The 19,255-nt window shown below is 45.0% G+C and overlaps 1 protein-coding gene across 1 annotated transcript; it reads left to right on the forward strand.

Moving 5' to 3' along the window:
• Nucleotides 1-16,094: 16,094 nt before the first annotated feature.
• CCNO (cyclin O) lies at nt 16,095-18,608 on the forward strand. The gene is made up of 3 exons (XM_023210441.2): nt 16,095-16,638; nt 17,231-17,416; nt 17,910-18,608. Exons 1-3 carry the CDS (start codon nt 16,258-16,260, stop codon nt 18,393-18,395), a joined length of 1,053 nt encoding a protein of 350 aa, XP_023066209.1. The 5' UTR covers nt 16,095-16,257; the 3' UTR covers nt 18,396-18,608.
• Nucleotides 18,609-19,255: the final 647 nt, after the last annotated feature.

Raw genomic sequence — 19,255 nt, forward strand, 5'->3', positions numbered from 1 at the left:
TTGTCGATATGACCCAAAGCAGTCTATAGACTCTATGCAATCCCTATCAAAATCCAAATGGCATTTTTTACAGAAATAGAAAAAATAATCTAAAATGTGTATGGAACCACAAAAGACTGATTGCCAAAATAATCTTGAGAAACAACAATAAAGCTAGTGACTTCACACTTTCTCATTTCATACATATTACAAATCTACATTAATCAAAACAGTATGGTATGGCATAAAGCAGACATATAGACCAACAGGACAGAATAGAGTTCTATAAATGGTTCATATGTATATTCCAGCAAGCTGATACAGAAACAGCAGATATGATGATAATATGGAAATACAGGTTAGGAATTTTTCAGTCACTCCAAAGGTACTGGGAAATATTTTTCCTGAAGGATATACCTTTAACATCCAGATCTTCCACAGGAAAAGAAAGCCTAGCCACTCCATCCATCCATTTATTTCAAATCTGTATAGCTGAACAAACTTAGAGACCAAATCCTACCTCTCAACAAAGCAGCCCAATCTGCCATACGCTGAGTGCTTTTGTTAACTGCAGGCCCTTGGTGCCTTTTCTCATAAACACTAAGCAGCATATGACTAGGCATCCCTCAACAGCTGCTCTGTTTGATCTGTACCGTATGATTTGACATCCAAGTAGGCACATTACACATTGTGCCCTTCAGCCTTCCTTTTTATTGCTTTTCAATAGGACGGCTTTGCTTTACATTTGGAACAGGGGTTTATCTTACCATGGTCTGAAGATATTAATTGCTGCCCTCTTTGTTTTCTGTGGGGTAGAGAAAGAAAAGACAGGATAGATCTGCTTTGTCCGTAACAAAGAAGCCTGAGGTTATGTTAATATATTATGCCCCCCTGGGTATAAGGAGTTCTTTCTCCTTGAACATCTCTGGATGCTCATTATTTAAAATCATCATAAATATTATCAATAACAACAATACAGAGATGCATTAGCTTTAGCTTGCATTTAGTTGGGATATTCATTGTACATAGTAAGCCCACTCTCCACTACTACTCCTTTGCAGGTCACCTTGAAGTAACTATTTTTAGAGGATTTAACTATCAGTATCTAAATATTTGTAGGATTCCTGCCCACCAGAAAATGTTGCTACCCAAACAAAGACATTCTCAACATTATGAGAACTCTCACTTAGGGAAAAGATTTGCCTAACATTAAAAGAAAAAAACTGACATGTTGACTTGCAAACACTAGCAACACACAAGAACTCTCTTCAAAGAGCATCCCTGGCTATGCAATTTACAGTAGATACCCATTCACACTCTAGGCCACCACACTTTTAAATCTGTTTTAAGAACATATTCCTGTTTGATGTGGCTCACTTTTTTATTTTCAGCCTATCCACTCCCGGCTCTACGCAAGCAGGGGCCTTGTGTGTCTTATCCACTGCTGCAAACCTAGAGTGATGTCTGGTACTTAGTAGGTACTCATTACATACTGGTTGTCGAGGAACAGGGATAGACAACTATACTGTCCAAGTATAGTTACATTCTAGTAACAGGAGATATTTTTAAGAGCTTCCTTTCATGGTATATCTTAGATCTGCTACTTCATGTAAAATATATGTTTGTACCAGGAATGGAAGGTGGAAAGATAAGCTGTATTTTTCAACAGGCTAATAGCCGTGGCTCAAGAACAAAGGCACAAACTTCTGTCACTCCTGAGGCCAGCCTGGTTTTGGAGACCTTCTCTTCACTCCCAGCAAGACTGCCAGATGTAAGAATGTGCACTCTTTGGCCAATTTAAACTCATCTATTCAGCACCAGTGCTCTCGCTGAAAAGTCAGTAAACTGTCACTTCCTTATGGGATCACCACCTAAAAGGTGGCTGGTTCATGGAAATTAGATGGCACTCTGTGGTCGTCACACTCCAGACAGCTTTATGCTTTCTTTGGCCTTAAAGCCTTGCTTCCTTTACTCTATTCCCAATTTTAGCTCAATTTTTACCTGCCAGTGCATACTTGGGCAAGGGGATTCTGCCTGTCTTGTTAAAACATATCTCAGAGCCTCCCAGATTTGTCACAAGAAAGTGCAACCAGCTCTGACCCTGCTGGCTTCTCCTTCCTCTGGGGGCTTTGTCCCTCAGCAAAGCTCTCCTTTCAAAGCAGTGGCCTGAGGGCGGGCTCAAAGCCTTTCCTTAGTTCTCCCTTCACATTTAATAAATACAGAACAGCACAGGGGTGAATGTCCAAACTGGAATCATACACTTGGATTTAAATACCGAATATTACACTTACTAGATGCATCTTCAAGCAAGCTCCTTAATCTGAACTTGTTCTCTCATCTGTAAATGAGGACAATAATAGTCGTACCTATCTCATATGGTTGAGGTAATGATTCAATGCTACAATAAAATATCACACAACTTTATAAGCTAAAGAACCCAGCAAATGTGAATGATAACAGCATCCTACATGATCTGCCCTATTGCCTCTCTGACTTCATCTTCTACTCTTTTCACTCCTACTCCAGCCACACTGGCGGCCTTGCTGGTCTTCCACATACTGGGCTCCCCATGCCTCACAGCTGTGGCACTGGCTAGTTTCGCTGGCTAGAATACTATACCCACAGATGTCCACGTGACCAACTCCTCCACTACTTAGGGGTCTCTGCTCAAGTGTTACCTTTCCAATGACTAGCCCATTTAATGCCACAACCTGCCCACTGGCATTCCCAATGCCCCAGAGCCTGTACTGGTTGTCTTTTCCTGCATCATCACCCCATATAAGCTCCACAAAGGCAGATGTTTGTCTGTTCTATTCACTCATATAATCCAAGTTCCAAAACAAAAAGGAAAACCAGCTTATATTAAACTATTCTTGCATTGCTATTTCAAAAATGTCTGAGACAGAATAATTTATAAAGAAATGATATTTAATTGGCTCACAGTTCTGCAGGCTGTACAAGAAGCATGGTGCTGGCATCTGCTTGTCTTCTAGAGAGGCCTCAGGAAGCTTACAATCATGGCAGAAGGCAAAGGGGAGCAGGCACATCACATGGTGAAAGCAGGAGCAAGCGAGTGAGCGAGAGAGAAAGAGAGAGAGACGAGGGGGTAGGAGTGGGGGAGGTGCCGCACACTTTTAAAAGACCAGATCTCATGAGAACTTACTATCACAAAGACAGCATTCCAAGCCATAAAAGATCTGCCCCCATGATCCAAACACCTCCTACCAGGCCCCAGCTCTATTATTGGGGATTACAATTTAACATGATATTTGGGCAGGGACAAATATCCTAACTATAGCACAGTCTCGCATACAAAGTTACACAGTTTTGCTCCTGGGGTGCCCAGGTGTTGTTTTATTCCATCCACTCTTTTCTGATATCCATCTATAATAGCTATTGCCACTTTAAAGGCCTCACCTAGGGTCCCTGCTCTCCAACTTTTAGTCAGCTGCATATGAACAGTGCCATTTTTTAAAACAAATGACATATCCATACAGCTCAAAATTAAAAAGGTAGATGAAGGTACACAGTAAAAAGTCCCTCTTCCTCTTATTTCTGTCTCCTAATCTGCCAAATCTTCTCTCCAAAGACAGCCAATGTAACCAGTTACTTGTGTATCTGCCTAGAAAGATTCTATGCACATACAAGGATGTGTGCATATGTGTATGTACATGTACACATTTATACATATATATCTTTTATACATGTGACAACATATTAGACATGCTATTTTGCACCTTACTTTATTTTAATCCTCTATTTTTAAAATCTGGGGCCAGCACGGTTGTTCACACCTGTAATCCCAGCATTTTGGGAGGCCGAAGCAGGCAAATCATCTGAGGTCAGGAATTCAAGACCAGCCTGGCCAACATGACAAAACCCCAACTTGACTAAAAATACAAAAAGTAGCCAGCCGTGGTGGTGCATGCCTATAATCCCAGCTACTCAGGAGCCTAAGACAGGAGAACTGCTTGAAGTCAGGAGGCAGGGAGGCTGCAGTAAACTGTGATCACAACACTGCACTCCAGCCTGGGCAACAGGGCAAGACTTCATCTCAAAAAAAAAAACAAAAAAACAAAACAACAACCAAAAGCCCCAGGAAAATCCTTCCACATCAGTACAAAAACATTTGCCTCATTCTTTTCAATGACTGCATAATATTCCATTCTTTGATGTCCCTTATTGAGGACAATCAATGTTTTACTTCTAACAAGGATATTGCAATAAATATAGTTTCATAAAGTCATTTTACATTGATGTACACTAACTATCCAGAAGTAGAACTGCTAAGCTAAAGACTATGTGCATTTTAAATGTTTACAGATCTTGCCAAATTGTCTTCCAAATGGTTGTAATTTATATTGCAACCAACAACATATTGATAACCTACATCCTCTTATCAAATGTTTGGATTTTTAGCAATTATGATGAAAGTTTGGATTTTTCTGAGTTTCAGCATCTTTTCATATAAGGCATTTTTCTTGTAAACTATTCAAATATTTGTTCATTTTTCTGTTAAGAGTGTCACTCTTTTTCATACTGATTTATAAGAGCTTTTTATATCTTAAGAAAATTATGCCAATTGCTTCTCGGCCTTTTGACTAATATCAAGGTAAAGAAAATTACGCCTATATCTGTGATATAAGCATTTTTCTAGTTTCAACTTTTTTACTTTTCATAATCAAATTTATAAATCTTTTTTTTTTTTTTGGAGACGGAGTCCTACTCTGTTGCCAGGCTTGAGTGCAGTGGCACAATCTCAGCTCACTGCAACCTCCGCCTCCTGGGTTCAAGTGATTCTCCTGCTTCAGCCTCCCGAGTAGCTGAGACTACAGGCATGCACCACCATGCCAGGCTAATTTTTGTATTTTTAGTAGAGATGGGGTTTCACCGGGTTGGCCAGGATGGTCTCAATCTCTTGACCTCGTGATCCATCCGCCTTAGCCTCCCAAAGTGGTGGAATTACAGGCGTGAGCTACTGTGCCCAGGTAAATCTTTTTTTTTTTTTTTTTTTACAGTCTCTTGGTTTTGTGTCATACTTCCCTATTCTGGGAGTATCACAAAATCTGCAGCATATCACTTTCAAACTCACCATTGACAATGAAGAGCAAATCTCCTGGATACTCCAATACCAGGGTAAAGTAGGGGGATGCAGGGTAGTGGCAAATCCAAGAAAGAGATTTCCTTCCTGCAAATTACCAACATCTTTTCCTTTATTCTGACTTCTTTTCTAGAAAGCACACTTTTTCTCCAAGCAAATGACACCAAGAATGACCTCATTCTTCAGATGAGATTCTGTTCCCTATATCCTGGTATATGGTATAATGAAGCTACATAATACCCAAAACAAGTTTGATAGTATAACAAAGTCTTGACTATATCATAAGTAAATTGCAACACACTAAATGTTACACACACAGTATCAGGAAGGCTCGTTGCTCCTGACAGCCCTGAGTCTACATGGGCATCACCACCATCTAAAGGGAATCCAGCAGGGTAAGCATCAGGATATACCATCACAGTTTGAGGAAATGCTTGCAAGGGTCACTGAAACAAGTCACTTAGTATCCCATACCATAACAGAGTTGAGGCCTGGGCGGGCTTCAAGCATAATTATGCTGCAGTGCTTACTACCCTTTAGTTCTTGATGTGCTCTTCCAATCCAGACCCTAGAAGGACAGAGGTTGCTGGGGGAGACCTTTCACACAGCAACAGAATATAGCAAAGAGACTTAACCTTTACAGAAGTAAAATTTCTTAGGCCAGGCACAGTGGCTCATGCCTGTAATCCCAGAACTTTGGGAGGCTGAGATGGGTGGATAACTTGAGCCCAGGAGTTTGAGACCAGCCTGGGCAACACGGCAAGACCCAGTCTACACACAAAAAAATACTAAAATTAGTTGGGCATGGTGGCATGTGCCTGTAGTCCCCAGAGGCAGGAGGATTGCTTGAACCCAGTTGGGGGGTGCAGGTGAGGAGGCTGCGGTGAGGCCTGATGGTGCCACTTTAGCCTGGGTGACAGAGTGAGACCCTGTCTCAAAAAAAACAAAAAAGAAGAAGAAGAAGTAAAACTTCTTAAATGTTACACCAGGTGATGTTTCTCTGGAGGGCTAGACCTTTAGTTCAGTACTCAAAGACCAGCTTCAGATCTCAAAGTCCAGTGGAACTATAATATGAATAGTAGCCTCTTTGCAACTATACACACACCCTGTAAGAAACCAAAAAACAGGTATTAGTTTTCCAACCACTCTGGATGACAAAAACACATATACCTTATACCTTAGCTAGAAAAAAAACCATAATTACAGCAGCAACTGATCATATGGAAAACTACATAAATGTATTATATAATTAATCCTTTTAACAATCTTATAGGATACTCTTACTACCCCAATTTTTTAAACACTAGAGCAAGAGAAACAAAAAGGTTGAACAACTTGCCCAGGTTCACAGAACTAGTATACTGCAGACAGGATTGAACTCCAGAAGTCAAACTCCAGAGCCAAAGCTCTTAACCACTGCACAGTACTGCCAGTGCCAGGCAGATTGCCACAGATAGGAGGGAATCTGAGGAAAGTTGGGAGAAAAAGCACATCTATGCATGAGGAAAGAAGCAGTGCACTTGAGCGTGTATACTGAACTTTTAGTGAACTGGAGATTGGCAAAACTCCAGGAAGGCAGGTAACAAAGAGAGAGCCTTTTTCCCAGGTGGACATTTAGACGTGTAAGTCAAACGTCCGGGTTTTTTAAATGTGCTAAAAATTCCAGCCCTTTGTGTACTAAATACCAGCAAAACTTGTCTGACTTCAAGTTATCTTAAATATGTCTCAATTTTGATGCTTAAATACATTAGTAGAAAATAGAGTCTTAAGTAAATATTAGAATTTTTAGTGACATCAAAACTGAGTTTAAGCATTATTTTAAGGCGCTAGCAAACGTTCACAGTTAGGCGGCAACCTACTTTGTTTTTTTTTTTTTTTTTTTGATTTTTTTTTATTTTATTTTTATTTATTTATTTATTTATTTTTTTATTATACTTTAAGTTCTAGGGTACATGTGCATAACGTGCAGGTTACATATGTATACATGTGCCATGTTGGTGTGCTGCACCCATCAACTCGTCAGCACCCATCAATTCATCATTTATATCAGGTATAACTCCCCAATGCCCCAATGCAATCCCTCCCCCCTCCCCCCTCCCCATGATAGGCCCCAGTGTGTGATGTTCCCCTTCCCGAGTCCAAGTGAGCTCATTGTTCAGTTCCCACCTATGAGTGAGAACATGCGGTGTTTGGTTTTCTCTTCTTGTGATAATTTGCTAAGAATGATGGTTTCCAGCTGCATCCATGTCTCTACAAAGGACGCAAACTCATCCTTTTTTATGGCTGCATAGTATTCCATGGTGTATATGTGCCACATTTTCTTAATCCAGTCTGTCACTGATGGACATTTGGGTTGATTCCAAGTCTTTGCTATTGTGAATAGTGCCGCAATAAACATACGTGTGCATGTGTCTTTGTAGTAGCATAATTTATAATCCTTTGGGTATATACCCAGTAGTGGGATGGCTGGGTCATATGGTACATCTAGTTCTAGATCCTTGAGGAATCGCCATACTGTTTTCCATAATGGTTGAACTAGTTTACAATCCCACCAACAGTGTAAAAGTGTTCCTATTTCTCCACATCCTCTCCAACACCTATTGTTTCCTGATTTTTTAATGATTGCCATTCTAACTGGTGTGAGATGGTATCTCATTGTGGTTTTGATTTGCATTTCTCTGATGGCCAGTGATGATGATGATGAGCATTTTTTCATGTGTCTGTTGGCTGTATGAATGTCTTCTTTTGAGAAAAACAAGAAATGGGGAAAGGATTCCCTATTTAATAAATGGTGCTGGGAAAATTGGCTAGCCATAAGTAGAAAGCTGAAACTGGATCCTTTCCTTACTCATTATACGAAGATTAATTCAAGATGGATTAGAGACTTAAATGTTAGACCTAATACCATAAAAACCCTAGAAGAAAATCTAGGTAGTACCATTCAGGACATAGGCATGGGCAAGGACTTCATGTCTAAAACACCAAAAGCAACAGCAGCAAAAGCCAAAATTGACAAATGGGATCTCATTAAACTAAAGAGCTTCTGCACAGCAAAAGAAACTACCATCAGAGTGAACAGGCAACCTACAAAATGGGAGAAAATTTTTGCAATCTACTCATCTGACAAAGGGCTAATTTCCAGAATCTACAAAGAACTCAAACAAATATACAAGAAAAAAACAAACAACCCCATCCAAAAGTGGGGAAAGGATATGAACGGCAACCTACTTTGTTTGCTAAAACAAGGCACTGTCAGTAAATGCATTGTTCCTACTTCAGCCCCTATTATAGAGCTGGAATACGGTGAGGGTGGGGGCTTTTGTCTCAAGCTCAAGTGCCAAACTGGAATTTAAAAAAACCTCTGGTTCCATTATGTTAATACTCCCTTGCAGATTTTATAAACCACACCTGAAAACAAACAGGTCAAATCGTGGTTAAGCAGCTTTCAACCTAGAAGCCTGAGTTTAATTCGGTTTTACATTTTTAAAGTATTTTAGGTTTACCTAGTGCATTTAAGGAGCACTGGGCCCAGGTCCCAGAGAGATTAGTAAACAGAAATTAATTTTAAAGACTTTTCATGGGGAAAATAAAATGCTTTTAACTTGGACCATATTGTTCATACCAACGACAAATACTGAGGAGAGGAAAACGTGGCACTGATATCTCTGACAGTCTTGCTTTAAAATCTCTAGAAGGTGGGGCACGGGACCAAGAGATGTGCAGGAATATCACTTTATTATATGTCCTGTCTAAAACTACATTGAATTGGCTTTCAACAGTGCATTCTATGATAAGGCAGTGGAACATCAGAAAAACACTGTGGTGAGATGGAGGGAGACACAAAATTCGTTGTTTAATGTCAATTATGTTATTTACCCTTATTCATTGCTAACACCCAAATTCACATCCCAGACCTCACACCTGAACTCTCCATTTTTGTATTCAAATACCTGTTTTACATCCCCACATGGATGCCTGGCAGATGTCTCAAGCATAGCACACTCAAACTCCTTATCTTCTCCATAAAACCTTTTCCTTCCCTCAATCCTTTCCATCTCAGCTAATGACAACTTCATATTTTCAATTGTTCAGGTCAGAAAATCCGGGATCATCCTTGAGTCTTTCTCTCATACCCCATATCTTTCTCTTTTTTGAGACAGGGTCTCCATCTGTTACCCAGGCTAGAGTACAGTAGCATGATCATGGCTTACTGAAGTCTCAACCCCCACCTCAGCCTCCCAAGCAACTGGGATTATAGGCACCAGCTGCCACGCCGAGCTAATTTTGTGATTTTTGTATTTTTTGTAGAGGCAGTGTCTCGCAGGCAGGTATTGAACTCTTGGCCTCAAGCAGCCCTCATACCTTGGCCTCCTAAAGTGCTGGGATTACAGATGTGAGCCACTGTGCCCAGTCCCTATATCTTTATACCAAATTCCACTGGCCTATATTCAAAATATATCCAGAATCTAATCACTTCTCACCATCTCTACTACCTACTATCCTGGTTCAAGGCACCATCATCTCTCACCTGAATTATTTTAATAGTTTCTTAAGTGTTTTTCAGTTTAAGTGGTTTAAACACTGCCTGTATCCCCTCTCTTGCCACCCACATGTATTCTCAGCCTGATTAATTCTTCGAAAACAGTGTTGTACAACAGAAATACAATATGAGCCACGTATGTAATTTTTTAAATTTTTTGAGAGAAGGTCTCACTCTGTCACCCAGGCTGGAGTACGGTGGCACGACCATAGCTCACTATAACCTCAAACTCCTGGGTTCAATTGATCGTCCCAAGTAGCTGGGACTACAGATGTGAGCCACCATGGCTCATTTTTTTCTAAATTTTTAGTAGAAATAGGATCTTACTATGTTGCTCAGGCTGTTTGTATGTAAATTTAAAATTTCCAGAAATCACTTTTTGTTTTTTTAAGAAAGAATTTTGTTCTGTCCCCCAGGCTGGAGTACAGTGGCACAATCTCAGCTCAGTGCAAACTTCGTCTCCTGGGTACAAGTGATTCTCATGCCTCAGCTGCCCTAGCTGGGGTTACAGGCATACACCACCACACCTGGCTGATTTTTGTACTTTTAGCAGAGATGAGGTTTCACCATGTTGGCCGGGCTGGTCTCAAACTCCTGTCCCCAAGGGATCCACCCACCTCAGCCTCCCAAAATGCTGGGATTAGAGGCATGAGCCACTGTGCCAGGCCCAGAAATCACATTTTAAAAACTAAAAAGAAATAGATGAAGTTACTTGTAATAATATATTTAATTTATACAATCTAGGCACCCCTTTTCAGAATCTCTGTCTTCATCTCCCACTCTTCTGCTCCCTTACTCTACTCTAGGCACACTCCTCTTTCAGGGCCTTTGCACATGGCTGTTCCCTTCGCCTGGAATGCGCTTTCCCCAGAATAAGCATGATTCACTCTCTCAACTCGTTCAGGTCTTTGCTCAAATGTCAACTGCTCAATTAGGCTTTCCCTGACCTCTCTATTTAAAATTCCTACACCCCCATGCCCTAATGTTCCCCATTTCCCTTTCCTGCTTTATTTTCTTAGCTCTTTTCACCATCTAACATAAACATACATTTATTTGATTATTATGTCTCCTCCCACTAAAACATAAAGTTTATTAGGGCAGGAATTTTGGTCCATTTTATTCACTGTGATATTCCCAGCACCTTGAAAAGTGCCTAGTACATAGCAGGAACTTAAAAAATATTTGATGAATAAATTAACGAATGACTAAAAGTAAACACTGCTTTTAACAATGAGCACAAGCTATAACATCACATGGCAGAGGAAAAGGTAAGGATGTCATGATGACCATTTCCTTTCCTACTCTATCTAGAGAGGAGAAATGACCAAGGGGAGATCAACTATGCCTTTTCTTGGAAGCAGTGGACAGGAGTCCTAGATATAAAACCTAGCCCTGAGCTTTGAAGACAAGTTTAAGAAGGCTTTTTATCCAAGTTAAATCAATTAAAATCAGGTTTTATCCAATATTAAGAGTTAGAAAAAAATGTAAAAACCATCCCCTGAATTAAAAGACTGCTTACGACTGAGATGCTATACTAAGAAAAGCTCCTTTCAAGGTTTTGCCAAATTCCATGATGCACAGTGGAGCCATATACAAGTTTATATTGAATATTTTCATTAATTCAGTCAAAATCTTGGGAATATTGTTTTAACTAAGCAACAATTGATAACAAAAGGTAACCACTGGTATTTACATACGTTCATTCATTATGTAAATATTGTCTTTTGGTACTTGCATCCTGATTTTAAGCTCTGTCTTTACAGTGAAGACTTAATTGAATGGAAACATGGAACTTTCTCTTTCACCTTAAACAGACTGACAGGTTTCATTGTTTTACCTGCCAACCCACTTGCCTGAGTACATAAGCCAGACTCACAGAGCTCCTTGAATTCACCTAACCAACATGGAGCCCCCTTTGCAATCTATTTCCTAAATATGTAGAATCTAATATCCTATCTCCATCCTCATTACCCACAATCCTCTCTTGTTTGAATTACTGCACCTAACAGGCCTTCAACCTTTTCTTCTCCAATCTATTTTCCACATATCAGCTAGAGTAATTTGATTTTTTTTTTTTTTTTTTTTTGAGGCAAGATTTGGCTGTATTGCCTAGGCTGGACTACAGTGTTATGATCTTGGCTCACTGCAACCTCTGCCTCCCAGGCTCAAGTCACCATCCCACTTCAGCCTCCCAAGTAGCTGGAACTAGAGGCACATGCCACCATTTCCAGTGAATTTTTGTATTTCTGTAGAGACAGGGTTTCACCATGTTGCCCAGGCTGGTCTCAAACTCATGAGCACAAGCGATCCACTGCCTTGGCCTCCCAAAGTGCTAGGATTATAGGTGTGAGCCACGGTACCCAGCTTTAGAGTAATTTTTTAAACACAAGATCTTCTCTCTCCTTTGGTCAGGCCTCTTCAGTGGCTTCAGGCTTCAGGTAAAGTCTAAACATTTAATGTAGCTTACAAAGCACTGTATGATCTTACTATTGAAGCATGGTGATTATGGAGCAAGGAGCTAGGCTGTCTAAGTTTGACCTGGTTCTGCCATTTACTAGCTTTGTGACTTTGGGAAAATTACTTCTCTATGCCACAGTTTTCTCATCTATAAAATGGGGAAAATAATAGGAGCGATCTCACAGAGCTACTGGGAAGATGAAATGAATATAATATACATGAAGAGCATAACAAAGTTCCTGGCACCAAGTTTTACTTAAGTATTAGCCATTTTTCCCCTACATGTCTTCCCTTTGACCCTGTGTTCCAATCATTCTGTATCAAGTAGGCCCTAAAACATTTCAGGAATCATGCTTCCAGACCCTCCCACATCCTGCTAGTCTACTTAAAATGATTTCTCCCTCCTCTCTTCTTTCCACCCAACTCCTTCTCTCTTAGCTTAACTACCACTTGCTTTGGGAAGCCATTCCAGGCCAGGCTAATTGCTCCTACTGTGGGTTTCTGTGACATCCAAGTAGGGCTGCCAGATGTCAGGATGTCCAGTTAAATTTGAATGTCAGATAAACAACAAATCATCTTTTAGTATAAGTATGTTCCCTGCAATGAAATAACTAATGAATTTTTTTTTCTTATAAATATGTCCCATGCAATATTTGGGACATACTCAATGCTAAACATTTGTTTTTTTTGACATTTGAATTAACTCTGTGTCCTGTATTTTATCTGTCAACCCTAAATCCAGTAAATCCTCTATCAGTAATCCTTTACCACACAGTAATCATTTAAACAAGTGCAACAAGTGGTTCTTTGTTCCCCCCACAACTATGCAGCTCTGTGAGGGCAGGACCCGTGCAGTCTTACGGTTTTAGACCCAGCACCTGGCACAGCAGGCATTCCAGAAAACTGAGAAATAGTCCATCAAGCCAAAGCTCAGGCACCGCCTGTTGGGAGTTGACTCTAACTATAGGCAAACTCCCTGGAAGTGCAAAGCATTTTGATCATGGTGCAAAGAACGTCTCATCTCCACAGGTGGATCAAATGATGGTGCTTTTTTTTCAGAACAGCTCCAGTGTGGCTGGGCGCGGTGGCTCACACCTGTAATTGCAGCACTTTGGGAGGCCAAGGTGGGCAGATCACCTGAGGTCAGGAGTTCAAGACAAGCCTGGCCAACATGGTGAAACCCCATCTCTACAAAAATACAAAAATTAGCCGGGGATGATGGCGGGTGCCTGTAATTCCAGCTACTCAGGAGGCTGAGGCAGGAGAATGGCGTGAACCCGGGAAGCGGAGCTTACAGTGAGCTGAGATCGTGCCACTGCACCACTCCATCCAGCCTGGGCGACAGAGCAAGACTCCGTCTCCAAAAAAAAAAAAAAAAACCAAAAAAAAACAGATGAGGAAATGGAGACTCAGAGAGAGGGGGAAATGTCTTGCTAAGAGTTTTGCCCTCAGGAGTTGACTTCACTAATTAGATTTTCAGAAAAAGAAAAAATAGGCTGGGCATGGTAGCTCACGCCTGTAATCCCAGTACTTTTGGAGGCTGAGGCGGGCGGATCACGAGGTCAAGAAATCAAGACCATCCTGGCCAACATGGTGAAACCCGGTCTCTACTAAAAATACAAAAATTAGCTGGGCGTGGTAGTGCGCGCCTGCTGTCCCAGCTACTCAGGGGGCTGAGGCAGGAGAATCACTTGAACCTGGGAAGCGGAGATTGCAGTGAGCCACGATCTCCCCACTGCACTCCAGCCTGGCAACAGAGCGAGACTCCTTCCGTCTTAAAGAAAAAAACAGATGGCCAGGCACGGTGGCTCATGCCAGTAATCCCAGCACTTTGGGAGGCCAAGGCGGGAGGATCACTTGAGGTCAGGAGTTCAAGAGCAGCTTAACATAGAAAAACCCCCCGTCTCTACTAAAAATACAAAATTAGCCAGGTGTGGTGGCGCATGCCTGTAATCCCAGCTACTAGAGAGGCTGAGGCAGGAGAATCGCTTGAAACCAGGAGGCAGAGGTTGCGGTGAGCAGAGACCGTGCCATTGCACTCCAGCCTGGGCAACAAGAGTGAAACTCCGTCTCAAAAAAAAAAAAAAAAATAGATGAAAGCATGAAAAGAAAAAAAAAAAAAGATGAAAGCATAATTAGATTTTTAAAAGAAAAAAAAAAAAAAGGAAAAAGGAGTTGACTTCCTGCTCTTTTTCACTTTACCACACTGGCCACCTGGGCCAATATGAAAAAATCAGAATTCCTGGATTCTTCCTCCTCACCCAGAAAGCTTCTCTAGGAAGAAGTCTGATAGCTGAGCCCTCTCCACAGGTTCAACTGCTCCTCCCATAATGTTCCCCAACAACAGTCTGAGAGGCAGTAAGGCCTGGTACCACTCCCAGTGTTTCTTAGCTCGTCTCCCATGTTAGAGATGAGATTATTTATTTATTTATTTTTCTTTTGTGACAAGAGTCTTGCTGTGTTGCCCAGGCTGGAGTGCAGTGGCATGATCTTGGCTCACTGTAACCTCCACCTCCCAGGTTCAAGCGATTCTCGTGCCTCAGCCTCCCAGTAGCTGGGATTACAGGTGTGTGCTATCACCCCCAGCTAATTTTTGTATTTTTAGTAGAGATGGGGTTTCACCATATTGGACAGGCTGGTCTCGAACTCCTGATCTCATGTGATCCACCTGCCCTGGCCTCCCAAAGTGCTGGGATTACAGTCCTGAGCCACCACGCCCAGCCCAGATGACATTATTTAGGGCAGAAGAATAGAGACCTTGCTCAGAGTTATGGGGAAATAGGAGGATTAGTGGTCAGAACCCAAAATCCATTCCTTTTCTTTCACCTGCATCTCTAGGAGACACCATCCCACCATCTACTAAATTTTCATAGACAAACTTGCACTTTGGGTAGGCACATTTGTCAGCTTTCTTCTGGAATGAGGTTAGGTGGCTGAACCTGCTCTTGGTTTGGCACCCAGTAGCCTCGCCTTTTAGAGTGCCTCTGGAAAACACTGGGGCTGAGGGCACCTAGGCTTTCTGCCGTTGCCAAGTGCCTGTGAGGTTGATTATAGGCTACTTGTGCTCCCTGGAACCCCTTCTCGTAGGGTCAGAGACCCTCAGGAAGATTCAGTCAGGCCAGAGAAGGGCTCCAGCTTCTACCAAGACAGGAGTCTGTGAACGAAACCCGAGGCGCCTTGAGGAAACTGCCGCGCCCGGTCGGCCTGGGCGTCCCCATTCCAGCTTTAATTTCCCTGAGTTTATCACCCTGAAGGAGCGGACGCAGGAAGCAGGGAAAAACCAAGAAAGGACTGGGCTGCCGGCGGGGCAGAAGGCCAGAAGCTAATGACCTAAAACGGAACAGGCTGTGAGCAATTCGATCAAACTCGAAATGCAACTTTCCAACGTTCTTAAACCGTTGCAGCCCCAGCTTACTTGGCTTGGGGTGAAAAGTGTGGGAGAAAGTCTTCATGGCCTGCAGACTTGCTTGCCCTGCTCCCTGCTTGCACAGACTGCCCTGCTGAGGCTCTGCTCCCCGAGGCCGGCGGAAGGAAGGGCACTGGCTACTACGGTAGCCACCAAAACAAAATCCACAAACGCAACTGAATTAACACTATTGCTTGTTTGGGTCACTGAAGAAAACTTTTCCTGTGTTGACAGAATTCTAGTCAGACTTTCGTTTGGAACTCAGGATCAGACCTTTACAAAATTACCGACCTGGGTTAGAGGTGCGCGCACGTGTCGAGACCATCTGGCCAAGGACAGGGAGATGCCACCTGGGAGACTCTTTTATCCGGCGCAGCGGAGCCGCTTGGCTGGGCCCGCCGCAACCACACTCCCACTCAGCGTGCTGGCCTACCGCAGCGACCCGGCTTCCGGTTGCCCGGGTAACGCAGGACGCAGGCGCGAAAGGCTGGTGCCCGGCGCGCGCTGCAGCTCCCCCTCCCACTGGCGCGCCGAGGAGGCGACGCTCTGCCTGCGCCCTGAAGCGAGTGGTTCTCCAGCCGGAAAATCGCGGCTCCGCTGCCGCTCTGGGCTCAGCCAGTGAGAGGCCGGGGGTGTGGTAGGGAGAAGGAGCCGGCCGGGTACTTAGGGCCGCGCCAACCTCTGAGCCCGGCCTCCTTCGCACTTTCGCGGGGGCGTCTGCTGCCCGCCGCAGCCCGGGCGTTGAAAGTAGTAAAGCGGACACTCGGCCGCATCATGGTGACCCCCTGTCCCACCAGCCCCTCAAGCCCCGCCGCCCGGGCGGGGAGGCGGGACAACGACCAGAACCTCCGCGCCCCTGTGAAGAAGAGCAGGCGTCCGCGCCTCCAGAGGAAGCAGCCGCTGCAGCCCCTGGACCCGTGCCCGCTCCCAGGAGACTCCGGCATTTGCGACCTGTTCGAGTCCCCCAGCTCCGGCTCAGACGGCACAGACAGCCCCTCTGCGGCGCGGGGCGGTAGCCCCCTGCCCGGCCCGGCCCAGCCTTTGGCGCAGCTAGATCTACAGACCTTCCGCGACTACGGCCAGAGCTGCTACGCCTTCCGCAAGGCGCAGGAGAGCCACTTCCACCCGCGGGAGGCGCTGGCGCGGCAGCCACAAGTGAGGTGCTGGTAGAGCCAGCTCCCCGCCGCCGCTCTTCCTCTCCTCCCAGGCTGTCTCCTCTTCTGCCGGGTTGGCCCTCCGAGCGCCTGGGCCCGCGACAGCCCACCTCCTGCCCCCAGTCGAAGCAGAAAGGGCCGTGGAGGGGCGGGTCACCGGCCTCATTTTACAGATAGAAGGGGGGCGTAGACGGCTTGAGGGACTTGCCCCAAGTCCCAAGCTGGCTAATGGGGCAAGGTAGAGAGCAATTCGTTTCTAGGTTGAGTCCGGACTCCTACCGAACTCAGGCAACTTATTTAACACCCCTGAACTTCTTTCTTCATCTGCAAAATGGAACCCCTCCCCTTCTTTTGAATTGCTGAGCGCATTACCGCGAAGTAATGTGTACGACGCTCTCTGGGCCAGGTCCCAATCCCGGTGTTCCGGCTCAGCACGGCCCACGCGTTTCCCAGTTTCCATTGCGTTTCTCTTTCTGAAATCTTATTACCACTCTCCGGGGAAGCTCCCCGATTCTTCTTGGCCCTTCTTTCCCTCCCACAGTCCCTCTCCACCCTAAGCCCAGCGGGCCCGCCTCCCGTCTCCCTCCCGGCAGGTGACGGCGGAATCCCGCTGTAAGCTGCTCAGCTGGCTGATCCCGGTGCACCGCCAATTCGGCCTCTCCTTCGAGTCGCTGTGCCTGACGGTGAACACTCTGGACCGCTTCCTCACCACCACGCCGGTGGCTGCAGACTGCTTCCAGCTGCTCGGGGTCACCTCCTTGCTCATCGCTTGCAAACAGGTACCTGGGGCATCAAACAGGTACACGCGGCATCTGGGGACGCAGCCAAACTCCCTGCCACTCTCTGGCCGCCCATCTTTCTAGCGCGCCAGATTCAGTGCTGGGTTCCCAGAACTCATATTGTCAGATATTTGCATATGCATATATCCCTTAGCCTTAACAATTCCTCCACAAACGAACAATCCTGTCACTCAGCCCCCAAAGAAATAGCCTAATAGACTAATAGCTGTAATCCGTCCCAAACAGCTCTTTTGGCACCTCTAGTCTAGTCTCCGAAAAAGCCTTCAAAATTTCCCAAGCTTTTTTTTTAGTTGGACAGTAGTTAGATCAACTGCTCTGGAAGTACGCCCCAGGTCACTTACGTGGAAGCAATGGAGAGGCAGAGCCCCGGCTGTCTCTCTGGAAGGGATAGGGAAAGTCCCGGGCTTCATACTGGGGTGGGCCTCGGGCCCGGGAAGCCGCAAGGCGGGGTTGAGTGCGCCCTGTGTTGCAGGTGGAGGTGCACCCGCCGCGCGTGAAGCAGCTTCTGGCCCTGTGCTGCGGCGCCTTCTCCCGGCAGCAGCTCTGCAACCTAGAGTGCATCGTGCTGCACAAGCTGCACTTCAGACTGGGTGCGCCCACCATTAGCTTCTTCCTGGAGCATTTCACGCAGGCTCGCGTGGAGGCGGGGCAGGCTGAGGTCTCCGAAGCTCTGGAAGCGCAAGCCCTGGCGCGGGGGGTGGCAGAGCTGAGTCTGGCCGACTATGCCTTCACCAGCTACTCCCCTTCCCTCTTGGCGATCTGCTGCCTGGCGCTGGCGGACCGCATGCTGCGGGTCCCGCGGCCCGTGGACTTGCGCCTGGGAGACCACCCGGAGGTGGCGCTGGAGGACTGCCTGGGCAAGTTGCAGCTGCTGGTGGCCATAAACAGTACTTCCTTGACTCACATGCTGCCCGTTCAGATCTGCGAGAAGTGCAGCCTGCCCCCGAGCTCGAAATAAAACAGACCCTTGGTTTCCTTTTAGTACATGGCCCGGCTGCTGGACCTCTCCCATAGCCTCAGAAGAGTGCAGTATGGGTCCACAGAGAAGGCTTCAGGACCTGCTTGGTCAGCTGCAGGTTGTAAATAGTGTACGATAGTAGCATCTGGTATTTTATTTATTTTGCAGCGAGCACATGAGGGAGTCTTTCCCCAATAAACAGTTGTGGTTTGTTTGAATCCTGCGAGTGTCTGTCTGCGGGGAGGGAAGGTGAATTCAGCTCAGGAATGGTGGCGGTTGGCAATGTTTGCGGGATTTTCCCTTCCCTCTGGGTTCACTCTGTAATTGGGATCTCTGTGGAAACACCAGGTCAGGCGAGGTCCTAGATACTGAATTCCAGAGATTAGTGGAGTGAGGATCACCTGATGGCTTGGTCCTGTGACCCTGGAAGAGAACCTCTATGCTGTCCAGAGGGTTGCACTTGCTGGTGAGGCAGATGGGGCTCGGAAGCTTTTGGGAACCACACAGGCACACTAGCAGAGGTGGGGAAAAGCAAGCAATATCCAGGCATGGAGAATCCCGGGTTCAACTGGAGTATGTTGGAAACCAAGGATTTGACTGTGGTCATGGCCATTGCAGGTCGAGCCCATTTACCCTGCAATCACATGGTCCAACTGTTGATGCTGCTACATGTGAGCCCAAAGTAACCGGCATAATAGTCATAATGGCTATATTGAGCATTAACTATGTAGTAGCTACTGTGTTCAGCATTTGTTATTTCATTCTTCCAGGAACTCTGTGGAGCAGAGTCTATTATCCCATTTTTCAGAGGAGGACACTGGAGCGCAGAACCATTAAACAACAATGGAGTAGCCAGGATC

The sequence above is a fragment of the Piliocolobus tephrosceles genome, chromosome 4 (genome assembly GCF_002776525.5).
Source record: "Piliocolobus tephrosceles isolate RC106 chromosome 4, ASM277652v3, whole genome shotgun sequence".
Taxonomy (NCBI): domain Eukaryota; kingdom Metazoa; phylum Chordata; class Mammalia; order Primates; family Cercopithecidae; genus Piliocolobus; species Piliocolobus tephrosceles.

What these genes read in the sequence shown, in the direction of transcription:
- CCNO (XM_023210441.2), top strand. Translation starts at nt 16,258, where the DNA reads ATGGTGACCCCCTGTCCCACCAGCCCCTCAAGCCCCGCCGCCCGGGCG. An exon ending in CGCTGGCGCGGCAGCCACAA is followed by an intron (nt 16,639 to 17,230) that starts GTGAGGTGCTGG and finishes CCCTCCCGGCAG; the next exon opens with GTGACGGCGGAATCCCGCTG. An exon ending in TGCTCATCGCTTGCAAACAG is followed by an intron (nt 17,417 to 17,909) that starts GTACCTGGGGCA and finishes CCTGTGTTGCAG; the next exon opens with GTGGAGGTGCACCCGCCGCG.